At 40.8% G+C, this 21,850-nt stretch overlaps 1 protein-coding gene across 6 annotated transcripts in view; it reads right to left on the bottom strand.

Moving 5' to 3' along the window:
* The window catches only part of PIKFYVE (phosphoinositide kinase, FYVE-type zinc finger containing), a 66,159-nt gene that overhangs the window by 29,098 nt on the left and 15,211 nt on the right, over positions 1–21,850 (bottom strand). For 4 of the 6 annotated variants that reach the window (XM_064660668.1, XM_064660669.1, XM_064660671.1 and 1 more), the window contains 11 exons: positions 20,103–20,192; positions 16,798–16,936; positions 14,003–14,160; positions 13,087–13,198; positions 11,374–11,521; positions 10,733–10,900; positions 5,469–5,531; positions 3,723–3,852; positions 3,205–3,385; positions 1,782–1,856; positions 1,153–1,260 (listed from right to left, as the gene is read on the bottom strand). In XM_064660668.1, the coding sequence (XP_064516738.1) occupies positions 1,153–1,260; positions 1,782–1,856; positions 3,205–3,385; positions 3,723–3,852; positions 5,469–5,531; positions 10,733–10,900; positions 11,374–11,521; positions 13,087–13,198; positions 14,003–14,160; positions 16,798–16,936; positions 20,103–20,192 (1,372 nt within the window). The remainder of the gene's footprint in view (positions 1–1,152; positions 1,261–1,781; positions 1,857–3,204; positions 3,386–3,722; positions 3,853–5,468; positions 5,532–10,732; positions 10,901–11,373; positions 11,522–13,086; positions 13,199–14,002; positions 14,161–16,797; positions 16,937–20,102; positions 20,193–21,850) is intronic. The other 2 variants (XM_064660672.1, XM_064660673.1) reach the window with 1 other exon arrangement.

Here is a 21,850-nt window from a genome sequence, read left to right as displayed (position 1 = left end):
TGAGGGACTTGCAACAGAATCCAAACATATATATATGCACCTTACATCCTCACACATAAAAAAAGCTTCATGTTCAAAAGGTGCTAGGACTAGAGCATCATAAACCAAAGCACTTTGCAGTATTATGTTCTCCACCTTCTGATACATGCTAATGCTGAGTGCTGGCACTCAGAGATACTTACATTCAGGAAAAGTATGACAGTGGTCTATGCCTCTACATGTCTGTACACACATCCTCAGTCCCTAAATCTGTACTTAGGGATAGTGCTCCTGGAGTCCCATCCCAATGCTATCCATGCCCATCTTGTGGTTTCATCTCACTACTCCCACACAAACTTACATTACTACACACAGAAAGAGAAATCAGGCTGCAATGCATCAGAACTAAAGGTCTACACTGCTAGAGGGAGGACACAGCTTCCCAAGCTAGGTATTCTCAATTGTGTTACTGCAGCTCACATTAGTCAGGTTTTAAAAGTTCTGTGCAATATAAAGATACCACAAAAGCAGTTTGGCAGCTCCTCAGAACAAAAACTCTAAACACTAAATACCCTTGTTATAGGTATCCTGGCAAACACCTGAGGACCAATTTTCAGACAAGAATGGAGTGTGTTAAATAAAAGGTCTATATATTTCAGTGTTTGCATATTTGAGGCACGTCCCTGCTCACCGGGGCAGGGCACCTGTTCCAAAGTGACATTTTCTAGTTCATCACTTCATTAGGTTGGGTTTTGTTCCATTTTTTTCAAGCCTGACAAGAAATAACATGGGTGTGACCTAACCCTAACCTGCACGAACTTTTCAAATATTTCTTCACACACCTAAATCTCATCTAGCTCTAACACTGTAAAAGGAGGCTCAGAAGGTATCATTAAAAACAAAATAAGTCTTGTAAAATGCTGCACTGTGAGGATCAAAAGCTCACACACATATGCTCTCAGCACATATAATTTGAAGACAAAAACCCTCAATACAAGACTACAAGTTTGTATGGTATTTACTGCAGCAGTTATCTCGGCTAGCTTACTAAAAGAGGAAAGTTTTCTATTTTCTGTTCAATCTCACTCACTCTGCTCCATCTTACGTGCTGAAAAAAATGCACTGATCATGATTTTTTTTGCTTTTTAACCAAAAACAAAAGCATATTCTCACCTGAAGTACTATAGGCTCTATACAGGTAAACTTTGTTTCTTCTCGATAGAGATACTCAATGGAGCACTTCAGCAGAAGAATTTTGGGATTTTTTAAGCAAGAGTTCATCTAAGAAAGACACAAAAATAGTTAAAAATACAAACACATGGAGAGGAGAGGAAAAAGCACACAAGAGACAGACTTCCCACGACTAGTCCTCACCCTCCCTTAAAAGTGTCTCAGCTATCCCCACTCTGCAGACCCAACTATATATTCTTCCTCCTTATGAAGTTGTTACATTCAGTTATTGGAAATTCACAGCCACTGTCCAGTAAGCAGGCAATGCTAGACGTTTTCAGCCACTGCTGAGGTAGTCATTAGATGCCTAATGTGATGGTAGGGATGGAAAGGCTGTTTTCCTATGCATGTATGAGGAAAGTTTCTCCCCTAGAATCTCTGGGCTAAAAAAAAAAAAACAGCTTGGAAAAGAAATGCTCTAAGAGCCAGTCTTGTCTGGGGTCTCAAACCAGAGAAAGCTTGCAAACCTCCTGAGTGGTGAGAGAAGCTTCACAACACAAAAATCAAGCCTCAGCACACTTGTTTCCACAGCATGCATTACTGTAAGCACTTGATTAATCAAGCTGCATTACCTTTTTGTGTGCAACATTCTTAGTGCAAACAAACCCATTCACCACCATGGAGTCAAATTTCTTTCCACCAGGGATCTAAAAAAACAAAGAACATTTTCAGAACTGTCATACACTCCCACATCTTCTAGCGCAGTAAACCTAATATAGAAAACACATATTGTAGGTGACGTGCAGGCTTCAGCTACACGCTCAGTTATCAGATGAAAGATCAGATACAGTCATGCTGGACACACAACTCTTTTCCTTTAAAGCCTAACAAACTAAGGACAACATGAAAACAAGTACTAAGTTCTAGGATTTTTACAGCCCTCCCAAGAGATGTTTATTTGTTAAATCAGGTATACTCTGGAGCATGATAAGGGAATCTAACTTCGATAGGCCATGGGGAGCATATATCTTTGCACATGCCATTTCTATTAACAAAAAATAAATTGTAAGGAAAGGGAGAAAAAAAAAAAGAGAAGAGAGAAAACCAAACAAACCTCTACCTACTATTTGAATACATCAGTTGACTGGTGTGCCTACAGTCACAGACAATCACAGGAGTAATAAACGACATGAAACAGGTTTCTGAATAATATGTTTTAGAGAACATTTGACACTGTAATACAAGCATGTGAAAACAGCAGACAGCTATGAAGAACTTTCAGCTCTGAACAACTGCTCTTTGAACTGGAGTTTCAGGAGAAGCAGGAACTAGTGATGCTGCCTGAAGAGATGCCACAGAGCCACCACCAGAATTATAAGGTTCTCCTCATATCTTACATAGCTTTCAAGCAAAAGAGTCCTGCTGCAGTGAATTTGGTCAAAGAAAAATAAGCCCAAATCTTCAATCATCAGTCACACTAGCTCCTTCAACGTTAGTTTCACATCAGACTCTCAGAATAAACTTTGCATGCCAGAACTCCAGCCCTACAGTTCAACAATGTCAACACTGGGCCATCTGGCAGAACTGGATGCACCGTTCCATAACAATTAAGCTTTCCTCTTGAAGAAAGTTGTTGTACTTGGCATGGGAGGAGTTGAATCCTCCATAATGGATAGTTATAGGGCAACAGACTGCTACACTGAGTTCTGCAAGCTACTTATCCAGCATTTGGTACATCTCCAAATTCAAGCACAAAACAAGCAGGAACCAAAAAAATGAAGCAAGTCACTACAAAAGTGCTACTCTTTGCCACCTTCTGGAGCCTACAGCCTGAAAGAAGAGGTCAGCTCCAGGGCATTAAAGCCCCTTGCACAGCATGCAAAGTTCCCTCTGTGCAACTTTTTCTAGAACCCCACCTTATCAAAAGGCCATGTTGGCCAATTACACACCAGTGAATATGCTGGGGGCAGGGGAAGGGGACTATTCTCTTCAAACAAGGGGTGCTGCCAACAGCTGCACTCTTTTATTTCCCTACATCCACTGCTTGAAACTTACTTTTTTGATGTGGACAAACTGGCGGATATCCATGTCATCATCTCTGTTCTTGACATCAGGCCGTACTGTTTGAACTACCTGGCAGACCACAGGTACAATGATATCCCTCCAGGACAGTGACAGGGACTCATTGTATAGCAGCTGCTGAAGCAGTGCCATCATGTGGTTGTGATTAGCAGACCTGCAAAAAAGGCAAAATAAAATGATTTCTCCTGAAAAAAAATACAGTGCAGCGACTAGCTGAAGTCATATTTCAGAAGTAAATTTCTTAACATTTACAATACAGGAAGTCCTCTGAAAGAACAGCTGCCTAGAATGTTCTACAGTCAACTCTGGCCTGGTACTTCAGTATATAAAAATCACAAGGAAAAAACCTCATTCAAAATATACTGTAAAAAAGCTGTTTTCTTAATGCAAATTAGTTCCTTGTATAGTCCACTGTTGATGCTGATGGAATAGAGGGGCTTCAGGAATTTTCACTCAAGATACGCAAATTCCTTTTTCTATGTGTTTCTTACAGCAGTCTTTCCATGGCTTGTTTCTCCCCATTTTCTTCTCTCAGCAGATCCAGATTGCTGTGGTGCCAGCCTAGGGGCGTGAAAAAGAGTTCTTTGGATTTCTCCTCCACCCTTCTGTTGAATAATGACTCTGCAAGAGACAAACAAATCCTGTTAACAGAAGGTCACAGCTGAATACCTGCGTCTTTCTGAAAGGCTATGTTGAAAAGGAAAGAATTTACTATGACATAAGTCTAAGCCTCTTGAAACACTGAGTTTAAGGTAGCAACATGATGCTGCAAACAGTATAAGAGTGGTAAGTGTACAATGGAGAAGTGAGCTACCAGAATTGTTGTACTGCCAGCAAACAGCAGACAGTTTTCTCTTCTGGAACAGCACTGTTCTACTGAATTCTCAAAGACCTTCTGTCAAAAAAGTGGCACAAGCTTTTTGAAACATTTCAGCACATCTTCTCATCTGCCTCCACCTAACAATCATACACACAGGTATATGATCTGCTACAATTAACAGTACGCAAATAAAGTCTGTATCCACTGAATACAACTTTTAAAATCCTAAATGTCAGCACATACTACAGCCATTTTAGAAACAGAAAGTATATTTCAACAGTATAAGATAGTCCTCGGTTTGAGAAGGCCTGCCACTTTCAAACACTATATTGTGTAGTAACTCCTTGGAATGGCTCTCTGTTTTGCATTACCAAAATTAGAGGTTATTTCAGCACAGTTCTCTGTGCTTTGAAAGCGTTACTAGGTTATTCCCCTCACAGGTATTATGATATTATAAAGGGAAGTTATAAACTTCCACATTCTTATAACATCTGACTATATTTTAAGTCTTTTACACTAGTAGTGTATAAATTTTCATCAAGCAAGTATGTAAGCCTTCAGAGTTCAAGCTTAAAACTCCTCAGAGTTTTAAGCAAAATCCTTAGACAACAGTAATCTAAGAAGGGATATTGAAAAAAAGAAAGACTCTTAACAACTATTAACTTATTCCAGATGCTCCACACACAAAATTAGCTGTGTAGAAGATTAACAGAAGTTACATTGATTTCTCCCTTTCTCCTGCAAAAGCTCAGTTAAAAACTAAGCATCAGTTTAATCAAAGGCTTCATTTTTCAGGCAGCACAGACTGAAATGGCGTTTTCTCCTTATTTCCCCCTTACTTCCTCCTCTTACAAGCTCACCAAAATCAGTAGCATTAACTGGAAGAAAAAAAAGGCCACAGGTGCATCTGGCCATGATATTGGAAGGCACAAGGGTTTTAAAACTCAAAACTGAATGTAATGGCCTTCCATTTCAGAAGTAATAGTGGTGATGGTGGTGATGACAGGAAACCCAGAAAGATTTAAGCAATGAAGCTTTAAACCACTCTGTAGAAGCAGTGCAATTAATCATATCACATCTTCATTTGCTTGCACAGAAAATTTAAAATTGGTTATATAAGTTTCTTGGTGGAGAAATTGTGAACAGACTTGCCACTTACACTTATTCTTAAAAAAAGTAAGAGCTTTTCTTTGAATCCTTTTAAATGAAGAAATCAGAGAAGCAAAAGAAATTTAAGCTTTAAAGTGCATTCAAAAGTCAGAACACAATTTATACATGAGTTTTGCCACAGATAAGTTCAGATTTACTGTCAAGTATATATTTTGAAAGGGTCAATGCACTATTAAAGGAGTATTAAAGAGTTTACATCATTATATTTAAAAAATGCGCATTTGCAAGATTTGAAGTTTTTCCTTACCTTTTATAAAAGCATCACTTATAGAGAACATCTGCTGCCCTCCGTTTTCGGGATTCAAGTATTCTGAAAGAAGAGAGAAGAGGGAGATAGGCGGAGACAAAGAAAAAAAAGAGACAGGTTACACTGGTGTGTCCATATAATTGCAATGTACACGCCCACATCAGAAGCAGCAGCATTACTCATCTAAGACTTTAGTCACCAACTTAGCAACAGCTTGATGAGTGGTTAAGATAAGAATTTCCTCTCATTCTTGTTTTATAAAAAAATTCTAAATGACAAGAAAATTGTACTTATTAATGTGAAGAAACAAAACAAACAAAGTAGACACGAGCAAAGACTGAACTAGGAGTTGAGTCCGCTTTTCCTAGACTGTCCTTTTCTAGACCTGAACACAAATGAGTTAAAATGTGAGCAGACACCATGGGAACAGCCTCCTCACTCTGGTCTAAAAATACAGAAACCATTTTGGTCTCCCACTCCACTGAACCATTTCAAACTGAAGGAGAGACCAGACACAAGATTTATCTTATACAGGAAAGGAAACAAAAGACAGTCTGCTTTTCAAGAGCTAAAAGTCTAAGATCTAGAACAGTTCAAAGTGTTTTGAGGAATCTGTGCTGACAGAGGTGGACTCCCAGCAACAAAGCAGAGCAAGAGATATATCACTTTATGTATGGGAAACAGAATGAAGCTCCATCTATTAATCTTGTTTAGCTTGCTAGATCTTGATTTTTTATGACAACTGGCTACAAAATGCTTTCTTTCTCCAGAGGCCATTATCTTGCTGTGCCTTTAGTTGGTTCCTCACTTATATGAAAAGGGATTCTACAGTGGGAAAAAAAAAAACCAGTAGCCCAATTGCTTATATAGCATGATCACCTGGAGTTCAAAGTTAACCCTTTATCACCTTTCCATCAGGTCCAGATCTACTGCCACAAACAGAATGCAAAGCCAGGCTGCTTTCAGCCACCAACAGAAAGCAACAGAAAGCTGACAAGACATAAGCAATCACAAGGCTCTGAGGAGCAGCAGTCAGGAGGCCCCTTACATGGCACCATTTTAAAAGTCTGAGCTTGTTTGCAAATAGATACTTGATAGAGGATCAATGTACCAAAGAGAAGTTACAAGCCTCCCTTGCAGCTTGCTGGTTATTTGCAGAATCCTTCAATCTCTTGCTTAGTTTAAGAGTTCAGCACTGCAATAAGCTACCACTTAACAAAAGCTGGCTCACTCTCAGCATTCATTCACCCACAGCCCCACTGACTACCTAGAGAAAGTCATGTCATGCTCTACCTATCAGGAGTATATATATAGTAGGACCTCCATCCCTCTCCTCCTTGCAACAGCCTCAGGGTGGCAGCTCTTACTGTAAACACGCTCCAGTGAGGTCTGGCACGTATCCCTGGCTGGCACAGCCAAAGCAGGAGTTATTCCCAGCTGAAACCTAACCTTAGTTATGCTCTGGACAAAGAGAGAGGTTGTACCTCCAAACCAGGAACACTTCCAGATTTCTAATAAGTTAGATTTTAGACTACTAGGTGATCTTTAAGGTCCCATCCAACCCAAGCCATTCTACTACTCTCTCCAATGCAGCTTCAGCTCCTATAACTACTTCCGATTGGGCCCCAGGGAAGTTCTGACAAGGTGAGATACCACACCTCTTCTTAGACCGGACAGATAACACACTTGTAGGTGTGAGTTTGAGATGGTTAGAGTGGCTAACATGCACATTTCTTACCTCACATCATCCCTACTTGCATCGTGCTCCATAAAATGGGGAAGGGGGATGAGGGATGTTCCTGTAGCAAATTTTGTAGCCTGAAAACTTAGGCACGTTCTCAAAAGAAGAACTAAAAGGGCTCCTGGCAACAGCATACTAAGACTTGGCAAGCAATGGTGATAAGGAACTGTATATGGTTACTCAAGTTCTCTTTCCCCCTCCTAACTAGATGCAGGCATCAAAAACAAACCACCCAAAATACCTGCTACCAGGGTCAAGGATAGCTGGCTGAAAAGACATTTAGAACACGAAGTTTCTCATATTGTTAAGTGTATCTCTTTAAAAACAGCAACTAAACTCCACATTTAAAATTTCTCACTTAATCTCTTACCCCAGTTTAAATGCAGAAAACAATCTTACTTTGTTTTCCATTCTGATACATACTATAAAGTACTTTTGTCTTTAGGCAGATGATACTATAAATGAGTCACTATACTCAGCTAACTTGGAGTCACTCAAATTTCAAGGAAAAACACCAGACATTAGTCAGCCTATAACACCACAATAAGTTCTGCCATTAGACTATATACAAACCACTGTGTTTTAAAACACAGCTGGTGGATACATCACCCGCCCTTGCTTCAAAGCAGCTGAACTCTGTGACTGTTGGACATTGCATATCCCTTAATCATTCAAAGAAACCCACTAACCTCTTACATCAAAGATGCACTTCTAGCACTTGATGTTCTCTATTGTCTGTCCTTGCCTCAGTGACTGTAATTTACACAGTTGTGAGGAAATTACAAGTCTCAAAAGGACGGTGTGATCTTCAGTTTCACTTCATTATTTAAAAAAAAAATCAAGTCACTGTCACCCAGTCTAAGGACAAGAGACAATGCCAACACAATCAAGCCAAATATATGTGTCCATAACAGCCACTGGGTAGTTACTGGCCCTGACAGCAGCAAACACACCATGTCACTGAGTAACTACAGCACTCTGTTCTTAAAATAACCACAGGCCATTTACATAGATGTTTAACTATCCAGTTTTGGCTGTCTAACCATTGTGATACTCTAATATCCTAGATGGCATCTTTCGTTCAATATAGCCAGGATAATCATTAAAAAAAGGTGAAAGTCTTAATATTAATTTTTTTATATAAAGTCTCTCACTTTAGTATGTCCAGAACACAGTTTTAGAAGTCATGTATTTCACTACTGTATGCACTACAGAATGCACTGTAAGGTTTTGTCCCACTTAAGTACCTACAAAGTTTCAGTCTGCCTATTGCCAGGAAGTGTTTCTTGCTGTTCAATATATTGTCATTCATTTAAACTTGTTGCTCCCTCGTTAAGTCTTTTCTCTAGAGATTACCATGCCAGGAATTATTACCAAAAAAAAAAGTACACTAAGTCCTCTATATTTGCAGAGGATATAGATTTTTCAAAAAATTGTAGGATAATATCTACCTCTTCACAGTGCATTTCCATGACAACTCCACCCTATCCCAGTTCTGGGAATATTACTGATATTATCCCCTCCAGGGCAATCCGTTCTCTCAGAAGCAATTGTTACCAGTTTCCTACTAACAAATTATATTCCTACAGAATAACCTGGTTAAGAGACCGTGTTTCAGGAACAGATAACAAACACCAGCAGAGATTCACCAAATCTAGCAGAGTGCTGCCAACACACATAATTCAAAAGCAGAAGTCTTTCTCCTTTTAGTTGCCTCACCACTTGCCTTTTCTGCTGATCTTTGAGCTCTCCATCATCCAAATCTTTCTCACAAGAGCTTCAGTTCTGGCTATGAGCAGCCTTGATTTGGTCAACAGTTTCTGAGAGAGAAAGGCTCTCTTACGTTTCCCCTTCATCATGGACTGCTTTTTGTATACAGAGATAAAGACTGAGATATGTCCGAAACCAGGATTAATACCCTACAAGTCCTCTAACACTTGCCAGACCTAAACCGAGTACTGCCTACTTTACTGCCATCATACACTGATAAAGATAAACCTGCTACAGCTGTAAATTCATAAGATACTGCAGCACACCTGAGCCTGTTTCAAGCTCACTTAATCCAGCATCCCTCCTTCCTAAAAGGAATTCATTGATATATTAACCCTCTCCACAGTTTCCTTCCCTGTAGATGCATTAGCTTTTCATTTGAATAGGGCATGAGCTGGAAACAGGTTGAAAGGAACCAATAACAAGCTGGCGTCAGTAGTGCTGACAATCCATCCCCGCTAAGTCATCTGACATCAACTCAAACTTTTCAACCTGTTCTGCTTCTCTCTTTGGGGGGGGGGGGGGGGGCAGCGAGGAAAGCAGTTAGATTTTCTTCCTTCTAGACATATTTTTAGCAAATAACATAAGGTGATCACAATAGGCGCCAATAAATGCCCCCTCTAATTTGCCTCATTCTGTCCCCCATGTCTAACATACTCTGAAAGTCAGCTGTGACCACTCCTCCTCCCTCACTCTCTTCAGTGACCATTTCAGTCTCAGAATACATAATCTGTATGCAAGCGTAAGGCAGGTCTTCCATTCTGATCCAGAACAACACAAAAGATCTGTTAAGACTTTATAGAAGAATGAATTAATTAGGAGTACAAATTATTTAACGCTGGATCATCTTTTAAAGTTGGAAATACTGAAGGGGTGGAGTGAGACAATTATTAAAAATAAGAAACTCCTTAGAAGCAGCCAAAGACAGAAGTCTACAAAGCTGATGTAACCTTAGGTAAGGAAGCAGCACAAAGACATCAATTGCTACCCAGCATGTAAAGCAACTAGAATATACTAGACCCAAGCCAGTGGCAAGCCCTGGTTTCAGACAGCCCTTGTCCTGTTTAAAGAATGCAATTATCAACAGGCAGGCAATCCTTATTTTTTCAATAAGGATTTTGCCTAGAGAGTCTTTCAATTTAGCACTTATTTAGGGGAAAAGCCTTTCAAAAGAAGTCTTCAAGACCAAGTATTTGATTTCTTCCTACTTCATTTAAGTGGATGATCTCTTTTAAACAAATATTATTTATATGGATTAAGTTAGGTCTTACTGCTCATCAGTAAGACAATTCTGTAAAATGTAAGCTTATTAAGGTACAGTTATAAGTCAGCACAGAACTCTTCCAAGTTAATTTTGTTCTTTTGTTGTTTGGAGCTTTATTCTTTGCTTGCTTTTTTCAGTTCCATCTCAAACTGTAGAGACACCTATCAAACTGTTTTATGTGTGGATTATTTTTCCACCCCAGTTAGCCAGAATATATACGTGATCTGCCCTATTATGTATGGGCAAGAGACTTTATTTCAACTGCAAAGAGAAAGTCACAGGGGAAGTTACACACTCTGCAGAGAAGGTGTTTCAACAGGTCTACTAAGTGTCCTCAGAGGTGAACATATCAAAACTGCAAGCAAGTGCCAGTTAAATACTGTATTTTCCCCTCTGTAAGACAGCTACGTAAGCAGTGTCCAAACAGGTCAGTAATACTAGGGCCCAGCTCTCCATCATGTGCAACTCCAGCTGGTGACTACCTCGTACCTTTTTGGTCGGCAGGGTGAGGGGGCACATGTGGGTACTTGGAGTGCTTCTTGATATGGAAGTTCACGTTGTCCAGCTCCACGTTCAGGCTGATGGAGGCGGCCGAATCACTGTCCATTGTGGACTGGAAGCTGCTGACTGAAGTGCGCTTGCTAGGGCTGGCGGAGTCTTTTAGTGTCGGGTAAGGGGGAAGATACAGGGAGGAGAAGGGTTCAAATGGGTGTTATGAGGGTACCAGAGAGGAGAGAAATTGCCTTTAATACATAAAGACCAGTGTGCAATACTACAGGAATACAGTATTTTCATAGTTCTAATCTTATCTTCATGTGGCCACATTCTTTACTGCACTACTGTAGGGCCCAAATCAAGAAGTCTGCCTGAGAAACGGAAGGCAGCAATTTACATTCTTCTCCTTCATTAGAAGTATGAAGCTTTACCAGTTCCACTAAACACAAAATACTGTATCCATTGTAAGAATCAGGAAGACTAGCCAGGTTGTAGTTTGCTGAGATCCTTACAGCCCCATGCGCACACAGAAAAACACAAACACATAAAGCAAGACAGTTAAACTACTATGTCCTGAGGGACTGGGGACAACAGGGGAGAAGGCAGAGGGAGAACAAGATTCAGGTGAAACTCACTGGCTAAGTTATCTTCTCCTTCATCAGCAATCTGCTCTGTGTCACTGTCATCAAACTTGATGTCTTTGAACCAGGATGGCTCAGAGTGACCCTCTACAGAGTTCACAGAGTCACTGTCTGGAGATGGGGTTTCCGAGAACTCAGTGCTCTAGAATACAAGGAAGGGAAAAAAGCTGTTAAAGTGTAGCTCTGCTGAAATATTAAGCAGCCTGCTACAAATGCAGGTCAGACATTTTAAAAATCAGAGGATACTCTCAGTGGGCTGAGCCAAGTTAGTCATAGTCATCCCCCTTGGTATGAAGTAGGAACGCTCTATGACAGGAAACAACTATTTCTTTACACTTCCCACATACTTAGTTTCTGCCTAGTCCCCGCTTCTACAGAAGTTGTGACTAAGCAGCACTAAATAACAAGTTCATTCTACTGCACATTTTCTGTCACCGCTAAGCAGTTTTGAATGCCTGCTATCCCTAGGCAAGGTGGGTGACAGCCACATCCTTTGCCCAGAAACCAACACATGCAGCTTTTAAGGGAGTCTAATTCTAAGTTACTGGAGCAATTCCAGTAATACCAAAGTAGCCCTAAGAGTTTTAATCACAAGTCAGGCTCTAGCTGGGGCTACTGTGTCAAAGCCAAGCCTGGCGAGAGTGCCAGAGGACCTGGGAGTATGTAAGTAATTTCCATCAGCCATCCTGATGCCTCCAGGCACCTCAAGAGGAAGTCCTCGCTATCATCCCTTGGGTTCAGTGAGTGCAGCATCAACTTAGTCAACAACACCATTTCTCCTAACTCTTGTCAGGAGAAAGGAAATCAGACAATGCTTTCAGCTGACAAGAACAAGAACTGGCTTTAAACATATAACATTAGCCCCTTACAAATAGTTACAGACAGGGAAGCACTTGCTAGTTAGGGGCAAGCTTTTACTAGCAAACTGAGACAGCGCAGTTGACTAGCTGGGATGCCAGATGAAGGCCAGAATAATCCCAATGGAAGACCATATGACTGCATCCAAGAGCTGAGACATTCTTCATTGTAAGAAGCTGCAAAACATGAAAGAATCTCAACTGAATGCTTTCAGAGATATCTTGTTCAAGCTAAAAAACCCAGTACAATCACTCAGGCCAGTGACTGCTCTTACCTTCAGCAAGTTTAATTGCAATGAAACACAGTAGGATAGCATCCCTGGTCACTAGTTCCCTGCCTCCTCCTCAGGTAACTAGTCCTGTTTGGGAGGCATGAACAAACACCCCATCCCAAACTTGCATCATGTGGCTAAGGTACTGAATTCCTTATTACTGCCATCACTAGAGTTCATATGAAGGTCACTAATACATTATATATGAAGATCCAACACACACAGATTCTAGATTCATGACAGCACAACTGCCACAAGCATAGACTGTACCATCTCAAAGCCTCTATGGAAGATGTCCATCATGAGAGGCACTGGCCTAGACTGAAGACCCTTTCCTTCACTTTAGACAGCACTACATGTAACAACTCGTCCTCTACAGAGGACAGCCCCAAAGCTTTCTGGGAAAATGAAACTTCCTCAGGCTTCAACCCACTAAGGAAAAAGGCCTGGACTTTTTCTGTACAGGAGAGCTGATTTAGAAAACATAGCACAGCTGTTGAGAACAGGATTGGAAAAGATCCTAGTCAGCAGCCAAACTCAGCAAGAAGCATAGCTTTCAGCTTTCCTACTCCTTTTACCTGTAATGGTCTGTAGAGAGCATATTCATCTCTGAAGAGCTGATCATGATGACTGACACATTCTAGCCAGCGGCCATCAACCAAGGCCTGTCCTATTGCAATGGCTTGGACCCTGAAAGTATAAGAATAGAAATGGTTTTCTAAGTCTAGTTCTAAACACATATGATTTATGGTACAAGCCCACTACTAAAAGAAAGAGTCATTTGCTACACAGTATTTGACTCTTCAGTATCCCATTGCCATGTTTAAACAGACATTATTTAAAATATTATGGTGAGGCAGCACAGTGTACTAGTTCAAGCATGGAGCCAGATAAAGAGACTGTCAGTACTCTGAACTCAGCTGAGGTGTCCAACAGATGATTAGGACACATTGTTTGTGCTCCTCCAGTATTGTTAACTTGAGTTATACACTGAGCATCTCTGAGGGAGGACTGCTTTTCTACACTTAAGAACCATCTCACTTTTATGCTGTTCTCACACAGTTAAATACACCAGATTCTTTATATTCACTTATACGGTTAAGAGTCTGCCAGCTTCACCAAAAATTTAGCTATCAAACACTATTAGTGATCTCTGATCCCAAAGGCAGACTTGCTCTTTGGAGTATCAGTGAACATTTTGGACAATCTTTGTAATACACTCACTGTTCTCAAAGTGAGTGATAGTTGTCCCACAAGCTATCTCCCATACTGGTTTCCAAACAAGACAGCCCCCTGTCCCCTGTTGTTTTGGGCCCTATGGAGTCAGAATGCTGCCTACTCCAGTAGGCAGTAAAGAAGAGATTTTAATTTTCTTTCTCATCTCCCTGCAAAGGAGTCTGTCTCTGCAGTCTAAGGTACCCTGTACCAGCTCAAACTCACAACCTGCTCTCACACAGACAGAAGACACCTGCTGTACTAAAGCATCGAGTTTACCTTGTGCTTATGTGCCCATTTCTGATGAGCCAGTTGACCAGCTCTTTTCCCACAATGCAGTTGGGATGTGTCCGCAACCAGTAGCGATGGTCTTGAAACTCCATCCCACTGTTATGATGGCAGATTTTCTTCCACAGATCTTTCAGCTGGACTGAGTCCTGGAAAGGGAGATGTGCAAGTTACTTATGAGTCTAATCTTAGCATTGGTTTCAAAGCCATCAACCTGGGCCTTCGGATCAGCTTCTAGATCAAAAGCCCTCCACAAACAGGCACAGAATCTAAGCCATTCTGCACAACCTATGCAAAGGTGCAAGGACAAACAGCAAACAGATATGAGATCACCTCCTAATATCCTTCCATTTATATCCAGTAGAGAATAATGTAAAAACAAAGCAGGCAACTTCAGAGTTAAGGGGTTTTTGATGTGGGAACATTTTGTACTGCCCATAAGATACTTATGTCCTCACTACTGCTGTCTTGCACCCTATTCTTAAACTCAGGTGGTATGAGCAAACAGAGGACAATGAAAACTCATCCTTTGGAAGAGGGATTTTTCTATGTTATCTGTGCTCAACCCAGCCACTGTGAAGCATACTAGTCCAATATCAAGCTCAGATATAAAGCAAGTACTTGACACAGCAATGCATACTGCTATGTTCAAGTTCTAGGATATCATTTCTTACTGAGGATCCATTTTTGTATTGTCCAGTATAAAGCCTTTTTCAGACACTGTTAGCTTTGGTCACTAAGAAAAAAAGGTTTGTATTCCTCCCAACTCAATTAACCATTTTTGAATCTGTGAATCTCTTCCCCTCACCACTTGGAACACTTCAGCCTGTACCTCAGACTTATTTCTGGGCCTGTTAAACATGAGCACCAACTTTTGTGCAGGCTGTGCTTCATCCAAACTGAGCTGCCTCTCTGCACCTGGCCCCTTTTACCTTCACATACGTGCCCTGGCTTGGCACAGCACAATCTTGTTGCAGAGGGAAAATGGGGATCTGGGATTACTTTGAGAAAGCAGCACAGCACCTCAAGGGGTGGAGAAGAGACACTGCAACTCACTTTCTCAAATGCCTCATTTGTTCTGTTTTTGTGTAACGGAAAAGAAAGCTTTAATTAAATTTTAACTGGTTGCAGCTTGACAATTAACTGCCAGACCCACATTATTGCACTTCCCCAAGAGTGCTCTGAGATCCAAGTGTTTTGCTCCACTTTTGTTACTGGACTGGCTTTCTGCTTTTAGTTCCAGCAGTGAGTGTCCTGGGCACTATCCTAAAACCAATGTCAGTAGCTCCCCTTCCGTACCAGGTACAGAGTCAAATGGATCAGTAACAGAACACATGATAGGATAACACCATTTGATGCAACTGGAGACTTCACAGTTCAGCTGCCTTGTACTTTTGAATACAGTAAAATGGACAACGTGGCAGAACACAGCAAATCCTCTTAACCCAAGGATTTTGACCTCTAGTTCACAGAAGTATGTGCTTACACCACTGTATGGACAACTTCCCCCACCTTTATTTCATGAACAAAGTTCATTAGTCTTCTGAATGGACTAGGTTAAGCTTTAAATTAACTGCTGATATAAGGTCAACTCCACATGCTAAAGGCATTAAACAAACAGAGGGAATGCATAGAAAATCCTACATTAACCGATACTGTGTCTTCTGCTCTTACATGAACAGAAGTGATACTACCAGTCCTCTTCTCCCCCAAGGAAGAAAACGGACAAAAAATCAAATAAAGTGAAGCTGAAGTGCATTGGGAATTGAATGTCTTGGTTCAAGTTGCATTCATAGCAGTTTAAATTTCCTTGTGCCTGCATCAACATATATGCATGAAGTAGGGTGGTATAAAGATGTGCCTTAAACATGTCTCTCCCTCACGTGGTTATCCATTTACAGAGCAACTTGAAAAGTAGTTTTGCAACTAAACAAGAGTTAGTCTTCCTGCACCCTCAGGAATACTTGTATGCATTCTGCTGACAGCAGGAACCTAACAACACAGAACTAGCCTTCCTGATTTTAAACTGGCAATGGGGAACGATCTTTAATCTTTTAAGATGTGAAAAAAACACTGCCTTCCCTCCTCTGCAACATCTTTGCCTCCTTTACTGAAAACATTTCCCTTCCCTCAAAGAAAAGAAACTCTATTTTTTACTGGAAGTTGTACAGTAACTGCAACGTAAAACACTGCCTCTGTGGGGAAGGAATAACAGAATTACACAGAACACTATTGCACGTTGATTTTTCTTTGAAAAAGTGCATCACTACAACCTTCTACAAAATGTTTTACTTACTCTGAAAACAAAGAGAGGGGCCAAGTTATGTTTTGGCCCAATAAGCTGTAACAGCTTTAATTCATTCATGACGGTGCAACTATTTCAAAGTAGGCATTTGAAGTTTCTGATTACATGGCCTATGAAAGGGATAATCTCAACTTGGAGAAACACAAAATCAGATCATTGCATTACAGCTGCAACCATGACAGGTTTAATCCACAAGGAGGCATCATACACTAACTCCACACTGCATAACACACTTATCAAGACTAAAACTGTGCAGATCTTCATGCAAACACCACATGAAACTATGACTTGTTTCAGGAAGACAGTAATGTCCAAAGCAACATCAATATTCTCCATCCCTGCTCCACTTGGAGGAGAGGTTCAGATAAGAGTGCTTAGAGAAGAGTCCTCAAAGGCAGCAAAACACTCCTAACTGCATGACACAAGGAAGGCAAACTTCATTGCCTTCACAAATCAAGGCAAAAAGAAGCCTGAAAGATACCAGAAGGATTTTCCGCTCATCCTCGCTGGTCTCTGCCTTCATATGAGTGCGACTGGCCTGGGGGCTGACCGATGTCTCATAGGCAGGCACCATGGGTGAGCCCGACCGATCCAGTGACAGGTTAGTGATGCTGGCTGACCTGTAGTGGGAGACAGAAGAATTGAAGTCTGTTATTGTGTGGGGCTTCACCAGAGCAGGCCTTTATCTTACAGCATGCTAAAAACAAACTCAAGCCTGTGACATCATTTACCCTGGTCAGTACAGACTCACTGCTTAATGCTTCCTTCCTTGCCAAAGCAGAAGAAAGGATCCCTAGGAAGCAAGTGTATTGCTTTGGAACTTTTAAGTTAAACATAAACTCCTGTAAAGCTCTTTGTATGAAGCAGTTAGAACTAAGTTTAGGCACACCAATTCATATGTCTGTATTTGAATAGACTGAGGAAGGAATGCAATGCTGTGTAATTAGAAGCTCCAGCAGTTTGGAGGCAAGACAGATGTCAGCATGGGCAGCTAACATCAGGATCTCTGTAACAGAGCACTGAGATTTCCCCCTCTCCCTGATCCACTTAAAATTCCTTGTCCTCCACTCTTAAATATATGACTAAAATCTTGCAGAGTCTGAAAGTTTGAGCACTTGTTCCCCAGAATGGCTAAACCGTCTTCTGAAGCTGGAGGTCACTGGCAGCCTTCCTTGTACTGTGATATGGTGCACCCTTATCTCAGCCCAGCTGTCAGGAAATCTTGGCTATGCACTCCAGTACAAACACACCATTTTGCAATAATTGTTGTGAAGTTATAAATGCAAATACAAGTTCCAGATACCCTCTGCTCCATTAACACACAACTAGACTGAGACTGAAAAACCAGAGTGCAACTTCTCATGACAGAGCAGAAAAAAGCATGCAGTGTAAGCTATTAGTGCTAATACCACTCTAAGGAGCGAGGATGGAAAACACTTCTGCATACAGCAACAGGGAAGCTCAAAATGCCAATGCTGAACTAACTCGAGGCTTGCAGCAGTCTCAGTGATGAGAGCTGTTGTCAGCCTCTAGTCTTTGGAACGAAACCCAGATAATTTCATAGAGTTTGCTAACTGGCTAACAGATACTACAGTTATTCCCAAGAATTCTCAATGGATGATGTGGCTGACCCCAGACATGAAATAGCAGTGCCACCCTATTTCAGCTTTTGTACTTCAAGGAACTAGCACTGAAGGTACAACAGTCTCAAAATCACTGATTTCTTCTTCTCTGTTTCTTGAGGATAAAGGGGTTTAGTTAGGTCCTTTTAAGTTATATGCAGAATCAAAGGAAACTATGTTGGCCCTACATCCATATATACCTAGGGGTGATAAGCAAAAGCTTTGTGTCATTGTCCGGCATCCATGGCAGGCTAAAACTCTGTACTATTCAAATGATCTCAAAGTCAGAACTGGCAGAGTTATGCAGCTTAACAGAAAGTAATCTTATGTGGAAAATGAGACTGACATGGAAGTCCACCATTAAGCACTCCTCCCAGTTGTTTTGCAAGAGCTGGTTTAGCTGTGGCACCCACCTGTAAAAGCAGCAGGGATTTTTTATTTGGGCATTACACAAGAGTTAGAACAGCCAGATTTCGTATCTGTGTCTTTATCATCAACAATTATATACAATAAAGTCCCACGTGTATCCTTTTTTAAAACAGAGGGTGAGATCTTGCAATGAAAATACCTATCCTTTAGAAGGACCTGCAAAGGAGCAGTTTGAATCCCTCTGCTTGCAACATCTGACTGTTCTGCTGGGGTTTTTCCCATTATAAATAACAGGACTGAGAACAAACAACACATCCTCTGCTCACAGGGAAAACAAATAGAAATATGTAACTTCTGCCACCTGCATATAAATGCACTCAACCTGCATCTTTTTTGCTTCACCTCATCTAGAAAGAGGCATAATCAAGCTTTTCTCAAAGAAATGGCTACAGTTGCTTTGAGAAGATCTAAAAGCTAACATCGCTTAGCCCAAAGCCAATAGCTTTGTTTCCAGAGGTTCAGAATTTTGACAGATACCTTACACTTCATCATTACATGTGTCCAGCCAGGTGAGTACTATGGTGAGGCCTTGAATAGCCAGAAAGTTAAAATGTAACTAGAATGAGGAATTTTGGCTTGCCACCTCGAGCTCAGAACCCTCCTACTACTGCATGTGCGAACAACCACAAAGGCCTTTCAAAATAAACAAAATCAATTCAAAGAGGAAGTACGAGACCATCCTCAAGGTTTCAGACATTTCTTGCCATCATTGCAAATATTTATCATTGAACTTTTAACTCTGGACTGTTAACTTTTAACTCCTGCCACGTTTGCCCAGAATTGATTTTTGGTACTAGCTTATTCATCAGTATTTTACTCCTCCAGGCAAGCTCTTTGGCTCTCAGCTGTACAGTTAGTGTGCAGGCATCTCCTCCTAACCATCCTCATCACACAGAAGATAAAAGCTCCAAGCTTTTATCCTTTCATGCCTTTCTCCAAAAGGCACACCCGGCATCCTTCTCAGCTGAGTTCCCTAGTCTTCGCTGGTCCTGCCAGATCCCTCCAAATTGCTAAACATTCTGCACTCCTGTTACACCAATGCAAAGAAATCTCTGAATGTCTCCTGATTCCAATTTTGAAATCTGGGTTATCTTTGCTCTGTAAGGCATCCTTGCCTTACCTTTATTTCCTCACTTTAACCATAAGAGAAGTATGTAACCAGTACCACAGCAGAAACACTGTGAAGTGGGAGCTTGTTCTTCTAATACCAGCCTATTTAATGGGATTAAGCTCAAGCACTCAACTTATACTAAAGCTCTCATGAACAATTTAAAGATCATTCCAGCACTCTTGCATAAAGATCTATGAAGGGATTTTAGCCCAAGGAAACCTAGTAACTTAAATAAGATTATCCTTAATGGAAGAGCAGATGGAGATGCATACAATACAAACAAATAAAAAATACCTACACCTCTGCTCCTCCATGACCTCAGTCTTTACCTGCCTTTACCGAGTACGTGTTACTCCCATTTCTTCAACTTCCTCAGAATTGTACCTTTCTTCATCACCACTTCTGTTTGATCAACTCAGCAGCAAATGACAGATTCTTCACAAGCAGTACATTTATTAATATTAATATGTACACAAATGGTCTTTCCTCACTACTACATATGGGTAGTGGCATGTCCCATTTTAGACGTGTAACAGCACACTCAGTAAAAACAAGCCCAAAACTACAGGCCTTACAGCAAACAATGTGCTAGGAGTGCATCCAGAACAGAAATTATTAGTTTACCTGTTTCTAGCTGGTGACTTCCCTGCATCCTCCTGGACAGAGCCAAGGCGTGCAGACAACGTAGTACTTGCAGAGTCTGGGTGAATCAAACTGCATGGAAAGGAGAATGATAGAGATGTTTGAGAGATTTGTGACATACAGAAGTGTCAGAACAGCTATAATTAAAGTACAATTAATTGTTGAGTTGCCTCTCACTCACACTCATGACTGTTAAATCAATAAGGGAAAAGGGAAATCTTTCCTATCTGTAGGCCAATGATATTTGGAAGACAGTGCTCAAGTCTCCTCTTTTCAAATTCAAGTCTTAGACAATACAGCCCCTTCCCATTTCTTTTATTATCCTGCCTTCCCACTTGCTACTCCTATATCCCTTTCTTACACATCCTCCTTCCTTATAGGCTGCTATTCATGCTTTGGAGGTAGAGACATTGCCCCCACCTCCCCAGCACATCACCTTTGCAATCCATGCAATGCTATGTATAGCTATTGCTAGACAGCTTCTACCAAGATAGCCTGACAGCCTTCTGTAATTGTTTAACCTGATCACTACCACCTTTGCCCCTCTGTTTACTTCTACACCAAGAAGAAGGACAGCAGATGTTCATACACCATCAATCCTGTTGGCAAAACCATACCAGACATAAGCCACCACATGCCAACCGATACAGCCATACTGGCTGTGCTCTAGTGTGATAAATGCTCTCCATGAGAAACTGTAAGCAATACAACTTTGCCTGAGTAGCTGTACTTACCCAGAGTACACCACTCCACTTTTAAAGGATATGGCCCTTCAAGTTAGTTAAAGCAGGAACTCTATCGTCCAATTGCTCAAAGAGTAGAGCAACGTCTGACAAGTAAATGCAGCCTCACCCCACCTAAATGCTTTTCTCCCTGCTTTGCAGCATGACAGCAGAAGAAGCAAGAGCCTTATCTCAAATATACATTATTTTGGGAAGAGACTCAACTCTTAAGTTTTCTTCTGAAACAAACTACTTCTTCTACTCACGAAGAAGCCCCACATTAGAACAAAAACCACTGCTCTGTTGTGAAGTTGTGAGTCACCAGTTTCAACTGTGGTACCATTTAAATTCAATATTTTGAGTTTAAACCTCTTAAGGTCAATCAAGAACTACCAAACACAGTACTTAAGAAAAGCCCTGTAGCCTACTGCAAAGTTGTACACTTTAAGAGCAACAAGCATTGAAGAAAATGTTAATCCTCCTAAGCAACAATAAACCACATAATCTCAGTCTCTTTTCCTGTCACACAGAAAAGCAGCCCACATTCACTCAGTGTCTCCCAACAAGACAAAGTGCTCTATTATAGAAAGTTATCAGCCTTTCAATAATAGGCAGTATTTTCCAAGTGCTAAAATAAAGATATAAATACCTTCTTTACATGTTCATGTCTACAAGCTGCTGAACTGCCATAATAAAGATACTAACAACATATCAGAAGACAAAACTAACAGTACCTTAGTTATTTTGAAGAGAACACACATTTATTCCCCAGTTCAAAATCCCCAGTATTTATCCCAAGTGTTGTTACGTTACTGCTTTAAATGACCATAAAATTAAATCAGAAGTACTTTCCTGTATGTAGATCTAAAGCTGATTATTCAAGTGCTTCCACACAGGAGCACCATACTCTGAGAAGTTATATGCAAAGCCAGAGTCAGGGCACTTTCTGAAGACAGTTGGGTTTGAGGTTTTTTCTTTTAATACTATCAGAAGAGATCTGCTGAGAGG

The sequence above is a fragment of the Pseudopipra pipra genome, chromosome 7 (genome assembly GCF_036250125.1).
Source record: "Pseudopipra pipra isolate bDixPip1 chromosome 7, bDixPip1.hap1, whole genome shotgun sequence".
Taxonomy (NCBI): domain Eukaryota; kingdom Metazoa; phylum Chordata; class Aves; order Passeriformes; family Pipridae; genus Pseudopipra; species Pseudopipra pipra.
The sequence above is the reverse complement of the archived record's forward strand: the minus strand, read 5'-3'. Positions and strand labels throughout refer to the sequence as shown.